Source organism: Mus pahari, chromosome 2, assembly GCF_900095145.1.
Source record: "Mus pahari chromosome 2, PAHARI_EIJ_v1.1, whole genome shotgun sequence".
Lineage (NCBI taxonomy): Eukaryota > Metazoa > Chordata > Mammalia > Rodentia > Muridae > Mus > Mus pahari.
In genome coordinates, this window is record NC_034591.1 from 49,459,790 (window position 1) to 49,475,958 (window position 16,169).

Consider the following 16,169-nt stretch of genomic DNA (forward strand, 5'->3'; position numbering starts at 1 on the left):
CTTCAGACACTCCAGAAGAGGGAGTCAGATCTTGTTACGGATGGTTATGAGCCACCATGTGGTTGCTGGGATTTGAACTCTGGACCTTCGGAAGAACAGTCGGGTGCTCTTACCCACTGAGCCATCTCACCAGCCCCATAAGGAGGATTTAAAAAAAAAAAATGTAGAGAAGAAGGAGTCATCTTAAAGAGCTTAAAGAGCAGTAGCTGTGCTGGCTGGTTTTGTGCAAACTTGAAGCCAGCAAGAGTCATTTTGGAAGAGGGAATTTCCATTGAGGAAAAACACCCCAACAGATTGACCTGCGTGCAAGTTTATGGGGCATTTTCTTGGCTGATGGTTGGTGTGGAAGGGCCTGGCTCACTGTAAGCAGTGCTACCACTGAGGAGGTGGTGGTCCTGAATTGTATCAAAAAGCGAGGAGGGACAAGCCAGTAAGCAGCATTCCTCCACAGTTCCTGCTTCCCGAGGTAATGAACTGTAGGCTATCAGATGAAACAAACCCTATCTTACCCAAGTTATTTTCGGTCATGGATTTTTATCACAGCAATTGAAACGCCAAGACTGAAGTAAACCAACGGAAGTTTCTTCTATAGAGCACACACTGAGACAAAACTTAATATAATTCTTGGGTATTCTCTGCGCTTCAGGATTTCCTCATCAGTAAAAACTGGATTCGTGAAAAATAACCTGTCAGAAAGAGGTGTAGTAAAAGGTGTGGTACCCAGAAAACACATCCAATGCTTGGCACAGTCCCAACTCAGTGATCCTTTCACTGTCTTAAAGTCATGGGTTACCATAGCGATTTGGTCCCTTCATCCATTGTCAAGCCAGACATGCCAATATATTTAAATACTATTCGGGAGAGAGCCAAATCCACAGCGTTCAACTATCCGGTTACCTTCCTGTAACCTTTAGCTCTTAGGGTGTAGGATTTTTTTTTCTTTTCAATTTAAATATTTGTTTGTATATAGGAATGGGGGAGAGGGCACCAAGGAGCATGTGTAGAGGACAGGTGTCAGAGGACAACTTTTGGCTGTTCTTTCTCTCCTTCCACCAAGTGAGGACACGGGGATCGAACTCAAGATCTTAAGACTTAGATTAGGATTGTTTTAGAAAGGAGAAGGAAAGAGCAGCCGGTAAGGGTGGGAGCTTGCCATCTATTCGCACCACAAAGAAGGTGCCCACACAGCTAGGGACAAATGACAGGGAGCAGCCCTCAAGGGCATTAGGGATTTCAGTTAGGTCCCTCCCCGCAACTCCCATTCTCTCCTCCAAGAGTTCTCTTCCGAAAGCTTCCAGAGAGGGTAAGTTTGTGGTGTGGTGGCTCAGGCCATCCCGAAGGCCAAGCCCTTCTCTGCGACAAAGCGGGATGTTAAAGGCGTGCAGCAGCCTGCATTGGGGGGTCCAGGTCCACGGTAACGCAGAAACGTAGGCGCATTGGACCAGGGGTGGACTAGGGCTCTCAGGAAAAGACTGCTATGTGGGACAGGACAGCACTAAAAGGAGCGTGCAGCGCGGAGCTAAGCCGCCTTGAGCTCAGGGTCCAGAATTCGAATCGCGGAGCAGGACGTGGAACCTACTAGTCCCAGGCTGCCAGCAACTGAGCAGCAAAAATGCCGGGGATCAGTGGGGAAAATATTCCTTGAAAGAGCCCCCGCCTCTGGCTGGCTGATAAGCCAATCGCATCCCGGGGCGGGGCCTCAGAGAATAGTTCCAGCCAATAGGAGTTTAGGGGGCGGGGGCCTGATCCCGGGCGCGCGCTGTGGCGGGGTCGCCCCGGGCAGAGATCTTAGAGCTGCGGTAGGGAACCGCTGAGGCGAACTGCTGAAGGGAACCTTCCCAGCATGGACGACCCCGCGGCGCCGGGGCCCGCCGGCTCTCCTGCTAATGACAACGGCAACGGCAACGGGAACGGCAACGGGAACGGTGGCAAAGGGAAGCCGGCCGTGCCCAAGGGCAGGGAAACGTTCCGCAACCAGCGGCGGGAGTCGGAGGTGAGGAACCCGGAGATATCCGCCAGCGGGAAGCGGCGGCTGAGGTGGAGCGGCCCACAGCCCGGTCCCTTCCCGCTGCGGGTCGCCCGCTTGGCCTGCGGGTTTCCTAACCCGCGCGAAGAGCGTAACAGATACTTTCCAGATACTTGACCGCCGCCGCCGCCGGCTGAAGCCGGAATTTGGATCCCGGTGTACTGATGGGGAACCAGCGCGTAGAGGTGCAGGGACTGGACGGAGGGGCGAGAGCCCGAGCTCTGCCGCGGGAGGGGAGGGTGGGCTAGCGGGCAGCACGTCCTCCCACTTCAGACTGCAGCAACCGGCTCTGGACTGGACCAGACCGGCCTGGAGCACCAGCCTTCCCTTGCTATCTCCTGCCCAAGGGGGTGATGGCGGTGGCTTAGAGAGCGCCTTCCGCGAATAGCTCGCCCCTTTCTAGGAGGGTTGAAAGACAGGCTTCAAGCTGGGATAGGACCGGGGCGACGTTTGAGTGCAGCCGCCCCAGGATGCAGGTAGAGGGGTGGTTATTTAAATATCTTCCACCTCTTCTTAGAAAAAAATCTAACTAGGACATGGAAAGGAATGAATTATTATTATTTCCCCTACATTTTATCTAGCCATATTCCATCTATCAACCAAGAGCAAAACTGCATACAAGCAGGGACTCAGGGGAACGAAATATGTGTGGAAGGGGCTGTGAAGGTCACCTGTTTTGCCTTTATTTGATTTGATTTCATCTTAATTTAATTATTTGAGACAGCCCATGGCAACCTCTATGGACAACGGGGCTTCATTTGCCCTGGCTGGGCTTGAACTCACTATGTAGCTGAGGAGAGCTTTGAACTCCTGATCCTCCTGCTTCTGTTTTCCAAGTGTTAGGATTACAATGTATGCTACCACAGTGAGCCTAACCTTTCATTTTACTACATAGAAGACAGGGGATTGGGGGATGTGGCTCAGTGATGGAGTGCTTGCATAGCTTACACAAGACTCTCAATTAATCCCCAGCACCAGAAAAGGGGTCTGGTCATCTGGAGACAAAAGGTAAAAGAGATAAAACCAACTCTCCTGAGATCAGACTCTTGGCAGACAGTGACAAGCCCACCAAGTTTCAGTGTCTGTCTGGCCAGTTGTCTACCTGTCTGTCTGTTTCAGTATCTCCATTTATTATCTGTGTGGCTTTGGGCAAATTACCTAACCTAGTTTCTTTTGTAAAACAGGGTTACCACTGCATAACTCAGAGGGTTGAGATAATCGAACATAAAGCCTTTTAAACTAGTTCATGTAATTAATTAGTCAGTACTTATAGCTGTCATCATTCTCGTTAAGGGGCAGAGGGAGTCCTAGTCTGTGGTGATTCATTTAAATAATATTTCACAGTTTCCAAAGTGATCAATCTATTTGGTTATTTGTCATACAGAGACCAACACTAGCATATACACTGCCATTAAGCTCTTACCACCACCCCGTCTCCTAGTTCCTAAAAGGTAAATGGAGCAAGGGAAACTGCCCCCAAAGTCACCACCTTGCACAGACAGGGTTTCCTTGTAGGGATTTTCTTTTAGAAGTACCTTGTACCTCCTTCCTCAAGAGAGACAATGTTTTTCGATGAAGGAAAAGTTTAATTTTGGCTCATGGTCTCAGAGATCTATAGCGGTGGTGGGGACATGTTGGAGGAGAGCTGTTCACATCTTAACAGCTCAAAATGGAGGAAGTGAAACATTGTTCTTGATCAAATATTTTGAGGGGCTAGCAATGAAGTTACAAGATGTTAATGATATATCAGTGAATAAGGCAGGAGGGTCTTTGCCCTTCTAGAGAGAGCATTCCAGGAAGGGTGGGGAGACACAATATGCAAATAAATGACCACAGAGTGATAGGCTGGGTCTTCCTTCTGAAGCAGAGGCACAATCCCCACTGGTCTCAGTCCCTTTCAGGAAAAGGCTCTCATAGCGTGTTGCTTTTGCCAGTGAGCTCAGTGTGGATCCCCAGCGTTTTCCCCTGACGCTGCTGTTCACCTCCTGGATTTCCGTAGCTGCATTCTTCATGCTTGGAAATGAACAACTGCAGTGATCATCTCTGTCTGGGCCCATTGCCTCCAAAAGTCTTGCTGGAAAAATTAGTGTTACTTCCGCCTTCCCAGGCAAAGGGTATGGCTGTCGGTATGTCCCCTGTCGTCTCTGCAGTGCCCAGACCTGCTTTTCCTTCCCTCTTTGTTTTCCAGTAAGGAAAATCTTTAGGGAAGATAGTTTTCTTTTCCTAGAACTCCTGGAAAAATTGCTAGAAGAGAATTACAGTTGGCACAAATCAAGGTATAGATAGATGGATGGATCGATCAATAGATAGATAGATAGATATGCATAATAAGGACATTTCTTGTACTTAACTCTTAGTCTTTATAGTGACCCAGTGAAGAAAGTCTTACTATTGTCCTATTTTATGGGTGAGAAAACTGAGCATTTTCCAACAATAGTTACTGATGTCAACTGAATGTCCTACAAATGAATTCAATTCTGACACTAATTGCCCAGAGGTGGTGCACACACAAGATTGCCCCCAATTCATATGCAAGCCGCAACTGAAGTTCCTAGATGGTATACATTTCTACTTGGCCAACTGCAAACTCAGGTTACTATTACTCCTTTCAAGTTTGATTGATAATTTGCTAGACTGACTGAACTCTGGGGTGTTTATACTTAAGATTCTAATTTTTAAATAAAAGGTTCAAATCAGAAACGTCCAAATAGAAGAAGCTCATAGACAAGGTATGGGCTCAGATAGGTATAGAGACTGTGTTCTCTCTACGAGTCACCATCCTCTTAGCACACAGCCAGTTTTATTGTTTTGAGATAGAGTTTCTCTGTATAGAACTGGCTTTCATGTAACTCACTGTGTAGATCAGGCTCAAACTCAGAGATCCACCTACCTCTGCCTCCTGGGTGCTAGGATCAAAGGCATGGGCCACCAAGCCTGAGTACAGCCAGTTTTTTCATTATATCAAACTGCAAGTCGTTGTTTCAGGAATCTTCTCACCCCCACCCCACCCCTTTCTTTCTGTGCAGTTGGATGGGTACATGTGTGTGCATATGTGTGAAGGCCAGAGGGTAATCACATTCCTGAGCCATTCACTTCATTTTTTGAAAAAAGCGAAATTGGGGTATATTCTTTCTTTGGCAACCTCTTTTCCCATTACCAGAAATTTTTCTCTATTATAGGGCTCTGTGGACTGCCCTACTCTGGAGTTTGAATATGGAGATTCAGACGGGCATGCAGCAGAATTGTCAGGTATGAATAGATGGGTCAGTAGAGAGTGGGAGTGGAATGTGGTCAGGGGGAGAGGGAACAGGCCTGTGGTAGCCCTGATATGATAGCTTGTCTGGTCTTAGCAGAGGGCTATTACCATTATCTTCCTTTCCCCAACCCAACAAAAGTGCCTCTTTCATATCTCCTCTGTGAATTCTCGATCATAGCAGTCTTCGTTTGTTCAGTCTATTCCTCTTTCCTGGTAATTCTTTTTCTTTTGCTGCACTGATTTGCTCTCAAATCAGCTCTCTCCACTTTCCAGTATTCACCTCTCTCTTCCTATAATCAATGTGTTCGCATGTCTGTTCTCGCTGCCACCTTTCTTTTAAAATCACATTCTATCTCTGTCTACCCAGCCTATTCTTTCTCCTAGTACTTGCCGTTATTAAAATTCCAGCCACAGCTGAAGGAGATTATAGGTAATTGGCTGGCTGAATAAGGCTGGCCATCTCACCTACTGCATCAGTCATGGTCAAGCTCTGCTGTAGGTATTTGAGTTGGGGTTAAATGATTCCATTCTTTTCTCAATTCTGGGCTGCTGCTTCCTGTCTGGAATTTTAGAATAGGGCAAACGTGATCTTCTCACATTGAGGGCCTCTATATCACACGTGCTATGAATGCTAGTTATTAATAAATGAGCTTTGGGTGGAGATGGTGTGAAAGTTAAATATTCTGTCACATGGAAATGACACTTTAAGACATGCTTTTTCAGATAAAAAGACAAACATTTTTGCAGAAGCTCTGGTGAATAAGCACAGTGAATAAATTTTGCAATGAGTGACAGAAATATCGAGGTTTAATAACGAACAAAGGATTAGAATCTAGAATCTGAGTCTGTAGAGAAAGAAAAAGATAAGCAAAAGAGAGTGTGTGTCTGTGCCTGTGTCTGTCTATCTGAAAAGATGTTCAAGGTTTTTTTTTTTCATTTTATTTTTTTATGTGCATTGGTGTTTTGCCTGCATGTATGTCTGTGTAAGGGTGTTGGATCCCCTAGAATTGAAGTTACAGACATAGTGAGCTTCCATGTGGGTGCTGCGAATTGAACCTAGGTCCTCTGGAAGAGCAGCCAGTGCTCCTAACCACTAAGCCATTTCTCCAGCCCAAATTTATTAATTAATGAAGAAAAAATATTTTTAAAACACAAGATATTATTTCACAACCATTAAACTGAAAAATGTAAAGGTTGGCAAGATGGATCAGCAGGTAAGGCCATTATCATAAAGGCTCATGACCTGCCTGAGTTTGAGTCTCAGACTCCAGTGGTGGTGGGAGAGGAGAACTGACTCACACAAGTTATCTTCTGACTTCTAGATGTGCAGTATGGCACGCATACCCATACAGATACACACAAATTTAATTAAGTAATTAATAATTAAAGGTTTAAAAAAAACTTCAAAGGCCTAATGAGCATTTTTCCATACAGCTATGTGTAGCAGTATGAAGGCGCAATGTATAAAATTGGAAAGCAATTAGGTCATATCTAATAAAATTGAAGATGTGCACATATTATGACCCAGTAATTTTATTCCTAGATGTTCAATCTAAAGAACTTTATACCTGGACACAAGAAAGTGTTTATTTCAGCCTTGTTTTTAATTATAAAAAGCTGAAAACAACCTAAAATTCCTATCTGCAGGGGAGTTGATAGACTAGCATGTAAATATAGTTGGTCTGCATACAGTCATTAATACAATTGATCTGTATCAATATACTTCAGTATCAATAGATGCCCAAAACAAAATGGAGGCAAAGAAACAATGCAAAAGAATTTATACAGTTATGGTAATGTTAAGATTAAAAAATAGAACAGTATCAGAGATACATTTTTAAATTTTTAGGTTTATTTGATGTGTATGAATGTTTAGCCTGTGTGCATATATATGTACTATGCATGTGCCCTGGACATGAGGATATGGATAGTTGGGAACCACAATATGGGTGCTGGGAAATGAATCTGGATCCTATGCATATACCCACCCTGGTATACTGTTTATAGACACATACAAATGTAGTAAAAATCTAAAATTGGGCGTGTGTGGAATGCATACCAAGTTCATGATAGTAATTACTTCCAGAGAAAGAAATAATACTGGAGAGTAGTCTGAAGCAAGTATGGCAAATGTTATACTTGTCTAATCTGAGTAGAAGATACTTTAATGTATCTTATAATTATCTGCAAATGAAATTTCATTATCAACACTTTAAAAATAAGGACAAAGTTCAGCAGTGTTTACTTTCCTGACTAGTATTTCCTGACTTTTCTAGTCTAAATAAATACATACATACACATATAAATACATACACGTGTACTTACATTTACATTAATGAACTAATGATTGACATATTTAAATTTTAAAGTTGAGATTTGTTCCTGGCCATCCCCAAAATCTGAAACATAAGTGTTCTAACTCCCAAGTGATTCTCAGCCTTTATCTTAGTTGGCTGGATTATAAGTAAATTTCAATTGCTTTATGGTATAGGTGGAATCAATTTTGAGATGATAATCTGTTTGATTTTAATTCATCTTCTGTAAAATGAGGGTACAGAGTGATGTTCTGGTTGCTGCAGGAGCAAGGGACATTGTTACCCTGTTTTATAGTCAGAGGTTACGATCAGTAGTTAGTTTTTCCTGAACACAAAAGCCTTTGGCAATCCTAGGTGCTTTCCACATGATTTGCCACATCATCTGCCCAGGTGGCCATATGTAGGAACCTAAATTTCTGTACCCTTCAAAGAAAGCGAACTGGCTCCCAACCTCTGTGTGTGTGTGTGTGTGTGTGTGTGTGTGTGTGTGTGTGTGTGTGTGTGTGTGTGTGTTTAGTCCTTACCCTGGCTTCCTAAACAGCATAGATTCTTGCTTCCAAGATCCTGAGTTGTGTTGCTCTTCTCTTCCCTAAAGTTAGACTGCTTCTGGCCTGGTTTGTTGGTACAGAATGGATTGCAGCCCTAAAAAACAGAAGTGATAACATTAAGCCCTCTCTGTACTCCAACCCTCTGCCTGGCCCTTACCAAATGTCGAAGGCTGTCTTCCTTCTCTGCTGCCAGCCATCTGGCAGGAGGACAGGTTTGATAGTTTAATCACCCAGGGACACACACGGCTATTTTTAACTGTTCCGAAAGGGAGGAGACTGGCTCTAGATTGAATTGGACACAAGAATGTGTTGGAACCTTCAGCTCCTTCAAGCAATGCTCTCTACTCTAGATTCTTCGCTAGGGGTTCTAAATATGACCATTTTGTCTTTCTGCTACAGAATTATATAGCTACACGGAGAACCTGGAATTTACCACTAACAGGAAGTGCTTTGAAGAAGATTTCAAGACTCAAGGTGATGCTACATCTTTATCCACAGGAATGTGCCATTCTCCTTCACTTCCTCCAGATAGCCGAGTCTGATCTAGTAAAAGACCAAATCAAAGTTGATACTTCATCCCCTTCTCAACCGCATACTCTTCATTTCTTGCATATGGAGTACAGAATTCCTTCTACAGGGAAGATGCAACCAAGAGAAGCAGAGGGCTGACTCAGCAAGGCTGAACACTATAGTACCTTCTGCCCGGTGGAATCCTGGGCCTAGCCTAGCCTAGTCCTTAATGTTTAGCTTCTGTCTCTAGCTCTGCCCCACCACCAATGCCAGCTTTATATTCCCTGACTGTGATCCCTTCAGATGTTTCACTACTTTCTCAGTGGCAACTTAATTTTAAACTCAACAAATGTCTGCTGAGTATCTGTTGTGTCAGAGATGCAGGAGGTAGAAGTGGAAGTAATTTGCAGCTTCTACAAATAAGTTGTATAGTTTGGGGAGATATGCATATCACAAAAGAAGCCAAGGCCAGTGGAAAATAGGAAATGTCACAGTAAAGCAAGAGTGTTAGGGGCAGAGCTTTTGGTTTGGGCATTAGTGTAGAAGAGGGCCTCTTGTATCAGGCATGGAAGGATGACTAGGAATCGGATGTGAATGGAGGCGGAGGGACACCTTGAGGAAAGGCAGAGAACAGAGTATGCTGTGTGGATAAAAGTGGGAATGGTAAACATATGGGTACAGAGTAGGTTCAGATGAGGATATTTTGGGTCCTTTTGTTTTCTTAGCTTAATAAGGAAAGCTTGAGTGAGGGGTGTGGCTTAGTGGTAGAGCTTGCCTAGCATGCGCAAGGCCCAGGGTTCAATCCTCAGTACTGAAATACATAAATAAGAAAAGATTTGGAGAGAAGAATCATGGGATCAGAGGTAGATTTATTATCAGGGCCCTTTCTAGGAAGAAGTGGCAGTAGCCAGTATTAGCTGTGTGTGGCTTTACATCCTAGTGCAAGACACTAAGGAATGGCTGGAGTTGGAAGAAGATGCCCAAAAGACCTATGTGATGGGACTTCTGGACCGACTGGAGGTGGTCAGTAGGGAAAAACGGCTTAAGGTGGCCCGGGCTGTTCTCTATCTAGCTCAAGGTAAGTGTCTGTCCTTGCTGATTTGATAGGGGCAGAAACTAGAGAGGGACGTACATAAAGCAGACTTACTGGGAAAGCAGGGTTCCTTACATCTCAGCGATGGGTCTTGCCATGTTAGGAGTAGCCTGTCCTTATAAGGAAGATCAAGAGATAGTATTGGATATTGTTGTGGATTTCTTGGGATCTGCCTAAGAACTCCTCCTGACTCTGCCTCCTTAGTTAGGATTATAGCCATACCCTGTGCGTGTCAGATTCTCACTTGAATTTTTTTCCCTCTAACCTGGGCTATACGCGCATATGTGGATTAGCAAGAAAATCCATGTAGGGAGAGCTGATGCCCTGGCACCAGCACTGAAGTTTTTATGGCATTTTAAAGGTTCAAGCCAATACAGCAGCAGGAAGGGATGCTGTGAGTAATTTGGAGATAATCAGAACTAAATGAGATTAATTGGGAGAAGCTTGCCAGCAGAAACCTGTTAGCCAGGTGTTGGAAGGGGCGCTGAGATAGTCTTGCTAAAGTGCTCTGAGCATGTGAGGATTGCTGGCGAACCAACAAATTGGGAACTAAAAAAACTGTAAAAGAGAAAAAAAGAACAATAAATGGGAAGTAAAGACTAGGAAAGGGAAGCTTGCAGTAAATAAGGTGGCACTTCTGAATCACTTAGGTCTGCTGCAATAACAAACTTCCAGCTGCCAATACAAGGTCCTTTTGCTTAAAGGCTCTCTCTGCAGCCCACACTGGACAATCAGGAAGCAGAGGGATTAATACACTCAGTCCTCATAAAAATGACTAACAAGATTGAGGAGAGGACCTTGATTATCTCACTCCTCTTGGGTGAAATGATCTGCACTGTGTGTTTCATCCTGTTTCCAGAAAGCCCCCTGGGACTGAACTCTTTCAGCTGCCCCCTTCCCTCTCTCACTTCCCCTATTTCTCTTCTGGTGATCCCTGAGAGATGCATTCTCACATAGACTATTTTCATTTGGATCCTTATCTCAGGGTCTCCTTGGGGGTGAGGTTGAAGATTGGCTACTTCTGGTGCAAGAGAAACCCACTCAGTCGTTAAGAGCCCTAGCTGCTCTTCCAGAGAATCTGACTTCAATTCCCAGCATCCATGTTGCAGCTCACAACTGTCTGTAATCTAGCTCCAAGTGATTTGACACCCTCACACAGACATACCTGCAGGCATAACACCAATGCACATAGTTTAAAAGTCAATCATAAAACAAAAAGAGATTGGCCATTGGTGAGCACATTTGGCTTACCCTGGAGACTACCTCTTTTCTCTACTGACTCTCTCATTTAAGAAAGTCCTCATGTGCCCTGCCCAAACCTGTGAGCCTCGTTATTCTGTAAAGTATTGGCAAGGTTTGAAGATCATGAGGTGGGGTAGAAAGAACTAAAATACCTGCCCCCTCCCAACTCCAAGTCCTAAAGCAGTTGTCTGATCCTCTAGGCACTTTTGGGGAATGTGATTCCGAGGTTGATGTGCTACACTGGTCCAGGTACAATTGCTTCCTGCTCTACCAGATGGGGACCTTCTCAGCCTTCCTGGAGCTACTCCACATGGAAATCGAGTAAGAAGCCTTGGGGAGGGCTAGCTTAGAAACTTTCTTGAAGGATTCACATGTCTGTGGAGTTCCTCGGTAGATTTCCCTATGGGAATCTCCACTCAAAGCTCACTGACAGTGTTCTTCCTCCTCGAGGCTGAGCTAAGCAGCTGCTACAATCCTGGGCCTCACACACGTATCCTGGTTTGGATACCTTTTTAATCTAAGCACCTTTTCAGCTGAGCCTAACTCCATCATAAACACAAGAGAAAACAGACCAATTTCTGTCATTGTGACTTAATTATTTGTCATGAGTTATAGCTGTAGAAGTGACCTTTTCTGCTGCTGCTACTTTCTCTTGTGCCTGCCATCCAAGACTTTTAGATACACTGAAGTCTGCTTGTCATGTATCAGATATTGCTTAGCGTCTGTTTTGTCTCCAGCACAGTGGTAAGCGTTGTGGGGAATCACAAGAGGACCTGATAGCACAGGCCCTCTTATTTGCCTGTCTTCACCATACACGAGGATCTCAAGGGTCTTGCAGGTTCCTTAGATGAGTCTATCGCTGCATAAACAGAGGATGGCAGGTGTTTGTGTTTCTGTGTAGAGTAAGTGACCGCAGGGAAGAAAAGGCCTGATGGGTTCCTGTTCTTTCATTCCTCTCCGTGGCAGCAACAGCCAGGCCTCTAGCAGTGCCCTTCGGAAACCAGCTGTCTCCATTGCTGACAGCACTGAGCTCAGGTGAGTGAAGTGACCCTGGACTGTGGACAGAGGTCATGAGTGGCATGTGTTACCCTTTTTCCAAATCCCAGATGAGTGGGACGTTACCTTCTAACAATCTTCTCTGATTGGACCCCCACTGACGTCATCCTTGAAGTCTGAAACTACTGGCTGGAAACTGCCTTGGGCATCTCTCACAAACCTTTTGTAACCCCAGGGTACTTCTGAGTGTCATGTACCTAATGGTGGAAAATATCCGCCTGGAGCGAGAAATAGACCCCTGTGGGTGGAGGACAGCCCGAGAGACCTTCCGAACTGAACTGAGTAAGAAGTAGCATGTGAGGAGGGGTTGGGGAGAGAGCTCTGCGGGTGGACAGGAAGCACCAGGGAGGAAAGCTCTCCTTTTTGGTTCTTTTGTTGTTTTTTTGTTTTTTTGTTTGTTTTCTTTTTTAAAGTAGCATCTTTTCCTTTTTAAGGCAGAGATTTTGCATGGGGCGTGAGGGCTAAGTTTGATTGCACCCCTGTGTGTATTAGTTTTCTTGGTTAGTACTGAGAATAGCCATTCTTCTATTTCATCATAAATCCCATATGGGGGAAAATGAGTTGAGTAGTCTTAAAAACTAACTTTGTTCTGATGTCAGTTGAAGTGGTCATCTGACAAGTATAAGATGTGAAAGCATTTTAAAATATATATAGAGAGAGATTGATTGATTGATTTAAATAAGTAAAGAATGAAGTATGATCCGTGAAATACCTTGATTCCTTTAGCCAGAAAGTCACGTCATTACTGTTACTTCCTGCTTGCTATGCTCCTCAAAGCATTTCCTTAACTTCTAGCACATCCGGTCCTTTAAGGAACTTCCTTCTGGGGTCTCACTCTGCCTCCTTTATAAGAGAAAGTACTCTGGAATTTCTCAGGGGAGGTTGAGTGCCTTCCTCACTGTGTCCAGACTCAGGGATCTTAGGGCAGGATGTCAGCTACTACTTCTCACTTCCTCTTGATTCTCCTTATACCTCAGGTTTCTCCACACATAATGAAGAGCCTTTTGCACTCCTGCTGTTTTCCATGGTTACCAAATTCTGCAGTGGCCTGGCCCCCCACTTTCCAATAAAGAAGGTTCTGCTTCTGCTCTGGAAGGTGGTCATGGTGAGCTGATCACCTCCATTCCTACCTCACCCAATCAGATTTCTCTAATCTGTGTCTATGAGCTAGAGCTAGGCAGCTGTTAGTTCCTGAGAACCAGGAGAAGCAGAGGGCCTTCCTGGAGTCATCAAATGGTCTGCATCACCTGCATCATCAGGCTTCTGGTTCTATTGGACAAATCTGTTGGATGCCACACTCTGAGTTGAAGATGTCAGTGGCACCTTTCCCTAACAGAATTGATGTTTCATAGAAAGCACACTAGCTGGCCATTGGGAATTTGGCTGTGTTCATTACAATGAGCATTCAGCAATTCTGTACCTGTTTCTATAACTGTAAAAAGTTAAGACTAATGCATGCTTTTTCTTCCAGTAGAGGATAGGCGTTCTTACAAGGATATAGTTAATAATTTGTTATTTATTCTTCACCCTGACCCTTCATCCTATAGTCTTCCTCTGGCTCGCATCCTATGGGGCTAGAGGAACAACATACCCTGTTAGTGGGCCTCACAGGGAAACCCACCTCTTGACTGCAGAGGAAACTGAGACTCTAGGGCATTCCAGCAACTGAATGTGCTCCTTAAAATGAGAGATCGTGCCAAGGATGGTGGCATATGGTTATAAAACTCTATAGACTAAGGATGAAGTTTGCAAGTTTAAAGCCAGCTTGGGCTACACAGTGGGACCCTGCTCAAGAAACAAAACGAAGGGAGGGTTGCCTTCCATTCTTTAAACTTTTTCCAGTGGGGTCCCTCCTCACTTGTAATGTCTGGTGCTGTTTCCAGCCCTGGGTTAGTAAGTAAAGCTGTGCTTTATTCTGACCCTAGAGACCCTCAGACTGGAGTAGTGATCATGTTTGTTCCTTCATGTTCCTTGTTCAAGAGGCAGTGTGAGGAAATTGAAGTTGAGGTGCTTCCCTTCTAGCCGTGTTGCTCTGACTGTGTCCTCTTATGACTGCCCTCCCTTCCCTCTCTGCTTTTTCTCCTGTTTCAGAACAATTGCTTTTAAATTTTAATATAATTACATCATTTCCCCCTTTCCCTTCACATGCATCCATCCCTTGTTCCTTACTCTCTCTGAAACTTATGGTCTCTTGTTTTTAGTTACTGGGGTGAGTGAGTGTGTGTGTGTGTGTATGTGTGTGTGTGTGTGTGTTTCTATTTCTAAGTACACAAATATAGCACACTCAGAGCTGACACTGTATTGGATAACTTCCCCTTTCCTTTGTACTCTTTAGTTTACCCTTGGTGGATTTGAGCACCTTCAGGCTCTCAAAATACAGAAGCGTGCAGAGTTGGGCCTGCCTCCACTAGCTGAGGACAGCATCCAGGTTGTAAAGAGCATGCGTGCTGCCTCCCCGCCTTCTTACACTCTTGATCTGGGGGAGTCTCAGCTGGCCCCTCCACCCTCCAAGCTGCGGGGTCGCCGTGGTTCTCGAAGGGTATGGACCAAACATACAGTAGTACTGGGGTATTGACGGTATTGGGGTATTGACTGGTCAAAAAAAAAAAATCAAGATTCTAAGGTATTATGGATATGGTAGGAAAAGGCAGTAGATGGCCATCCCATGTTGGCCCTGTAACCAACATGAATCCTTAGTGTCTATACCTTGGTCTCTCCTCTGGCCTTGCATGTGTTATTGGTCTGGACCTCAGTGAGCTGAGTTGCTTAGCATCCTAAATATGAGTTAGTTTAGAATTCTGAGAGTAGGGACCCTGAAAAGAGCATCCAGCAAATCTACATGTCTATCATGAATCACCATTTTCTTGGCAGAAAGAAGTTTTATTTTGAGCCACCGTCCTCTGTCTGGCCTTGGACCACAAGCTTACTTTTGAGAGATGGCTGGTTAGGGTTCTAGGTTGTGTATAGTCTTGAGACGTTCTAAATAAGTTACACTGAGCCATGGCCACATTTTCATGAACTCACCTGGCTAAGTTACCAGAGTTTGCCAATTAAAGATGACAGGGTTCAATCTAGTCTAAATTGTAGGCAGTATGACTTTTTTTTAAGAAACCTTTCTTTTTTGTTTCATAAAGTAATGCTTACTCATTGTAGAAAATTTGGAACAAATATAAAAATGTGATAAAGAGAGAAAACTCACCCACAAGCTTAACAACCAGAAGCAGTGACTGTTAACTTTTTGGCCTATTTCTGTCCAACCTTTTTTTCTTTATGCAATAAGATTTAGCATTCTAAGCTTACTTTGTTCTGCCTGGCAGCAAGCTTCTGTCATCTTCTTCCTCAGTCAGCCAGCTGGTGTGTGCTGACAGAAAGCACACTCACTGAATGTTCACCTAAGCAGAGCATAATTAGGAAGGAAAGTGCTGGGGTGGGGGGCGCGGTTAGCATCAGTGCTTTTGAAAGCTGGGTATCACCAGGTGCTGTCTAGGCTCTGTTTCTTGGCCTTGGTCATTTTTCCCAGGAGCTACTTGTCCTATGATTGAGTCCGGTGAGTTATAAGAAGGAGATGGGGAATGCAATGTTCTCACATTAGATAGCTTTCGACCTCATGTTTCCTGAAGTCTAGGGAGAGTTCAGACAAGGTCATCATATACTCTGTATTTCCCCCTGGCCCCCAGCAACTCCTCACCAAGCAAGACAGCCTGGACATCTACAATGAAAGGGATCTCTTCAAGACTGAGGAACCAGCCACAGAGGAGGAAGAAGAATCTGCGGGTGATGGAGAACGAACCTTGGATGGAGAGTTAGACCTGCTAGAACAGGATCCTCTGGTGCCACCTCCACCCTCACAGACACCTCTCTCTACTGACCGGGTAGCCTTTCCCAAGGGCCTGCCCTGGGCCCCGAAGGTTAGGTAGGTTTAATGGCACCACTAATCCTGAACTTTGAGATTTCTATCACTGAAGAGCCAGGGTGGAAGCACACACACTCCGTGTTCATTAACCTGGTGTGCTAATCAACTCCTGGTCTGAAGTTCCTTCTGTCCAACTCTGTCTTCTTCCAAATGAATGAACAGGAGATCTGAAAAGTTCTCTCTCTCTCTCTCTCTCTCTCTCTCTCTCTC

General features: G+C 44.6%; 1 protein-coding gene across 3 annotated transcripts in view; it reads left to right on the plus strand.

Moving 5' to 3' along the window:
* The first annotated feature begins 1,781 nt into the window (after positions 1-1,781).
* Strip2 (striatin interacting protein 2) overlaps positions 1,782-16,169 on the plus strand; it is a 43,906-nt gene continuing 29,518 nt past the window's right edge. For 2 of the 3 annotated variants that reach the window (XM_021190396.1, XM_021190398.1), the window contains exons 1-10: positions 1,782-1,993; positions 5,206-5,275; positions 8,545-8,619; positions 9,596-9,733; positions 11,191-11,311; positions 11,957-12,025; positions 12,222-12,328; positions 13,024-13,151; positions 14,382-14,585; positions 15,724-15,959. In XM_021190396.1, the coding sequence (XP_021046055.1) occupies positions 1,844-1,993; positions 5,206-5,275; positions 8,545-8,619; positions 9,596-9,733; positions 11,191-11,311; positions 11,957-12,025; positions 12,222-12,328; positions 13,024-13,151; positions 14,382-14,585; positions 15,724-15,959 (1,298 nt within the window). In that variant the 5' untranslated portion in view covers positions 1,782-1,843. The remainder of the gene's footprint in view (positions 1,994-5,205; positions 5,276-8,544; positions 8,620-9,595; positions 9,734-11,190; positions 11,312-11,956; positions 12,026-12,221; positions 12,329-13,023; positions 13,152-14,381; positions 14,586-15,723; positions 15,960-16,169) is intronic. The other variant, XM_029535263.1, reaches the window with a different exon arrangement.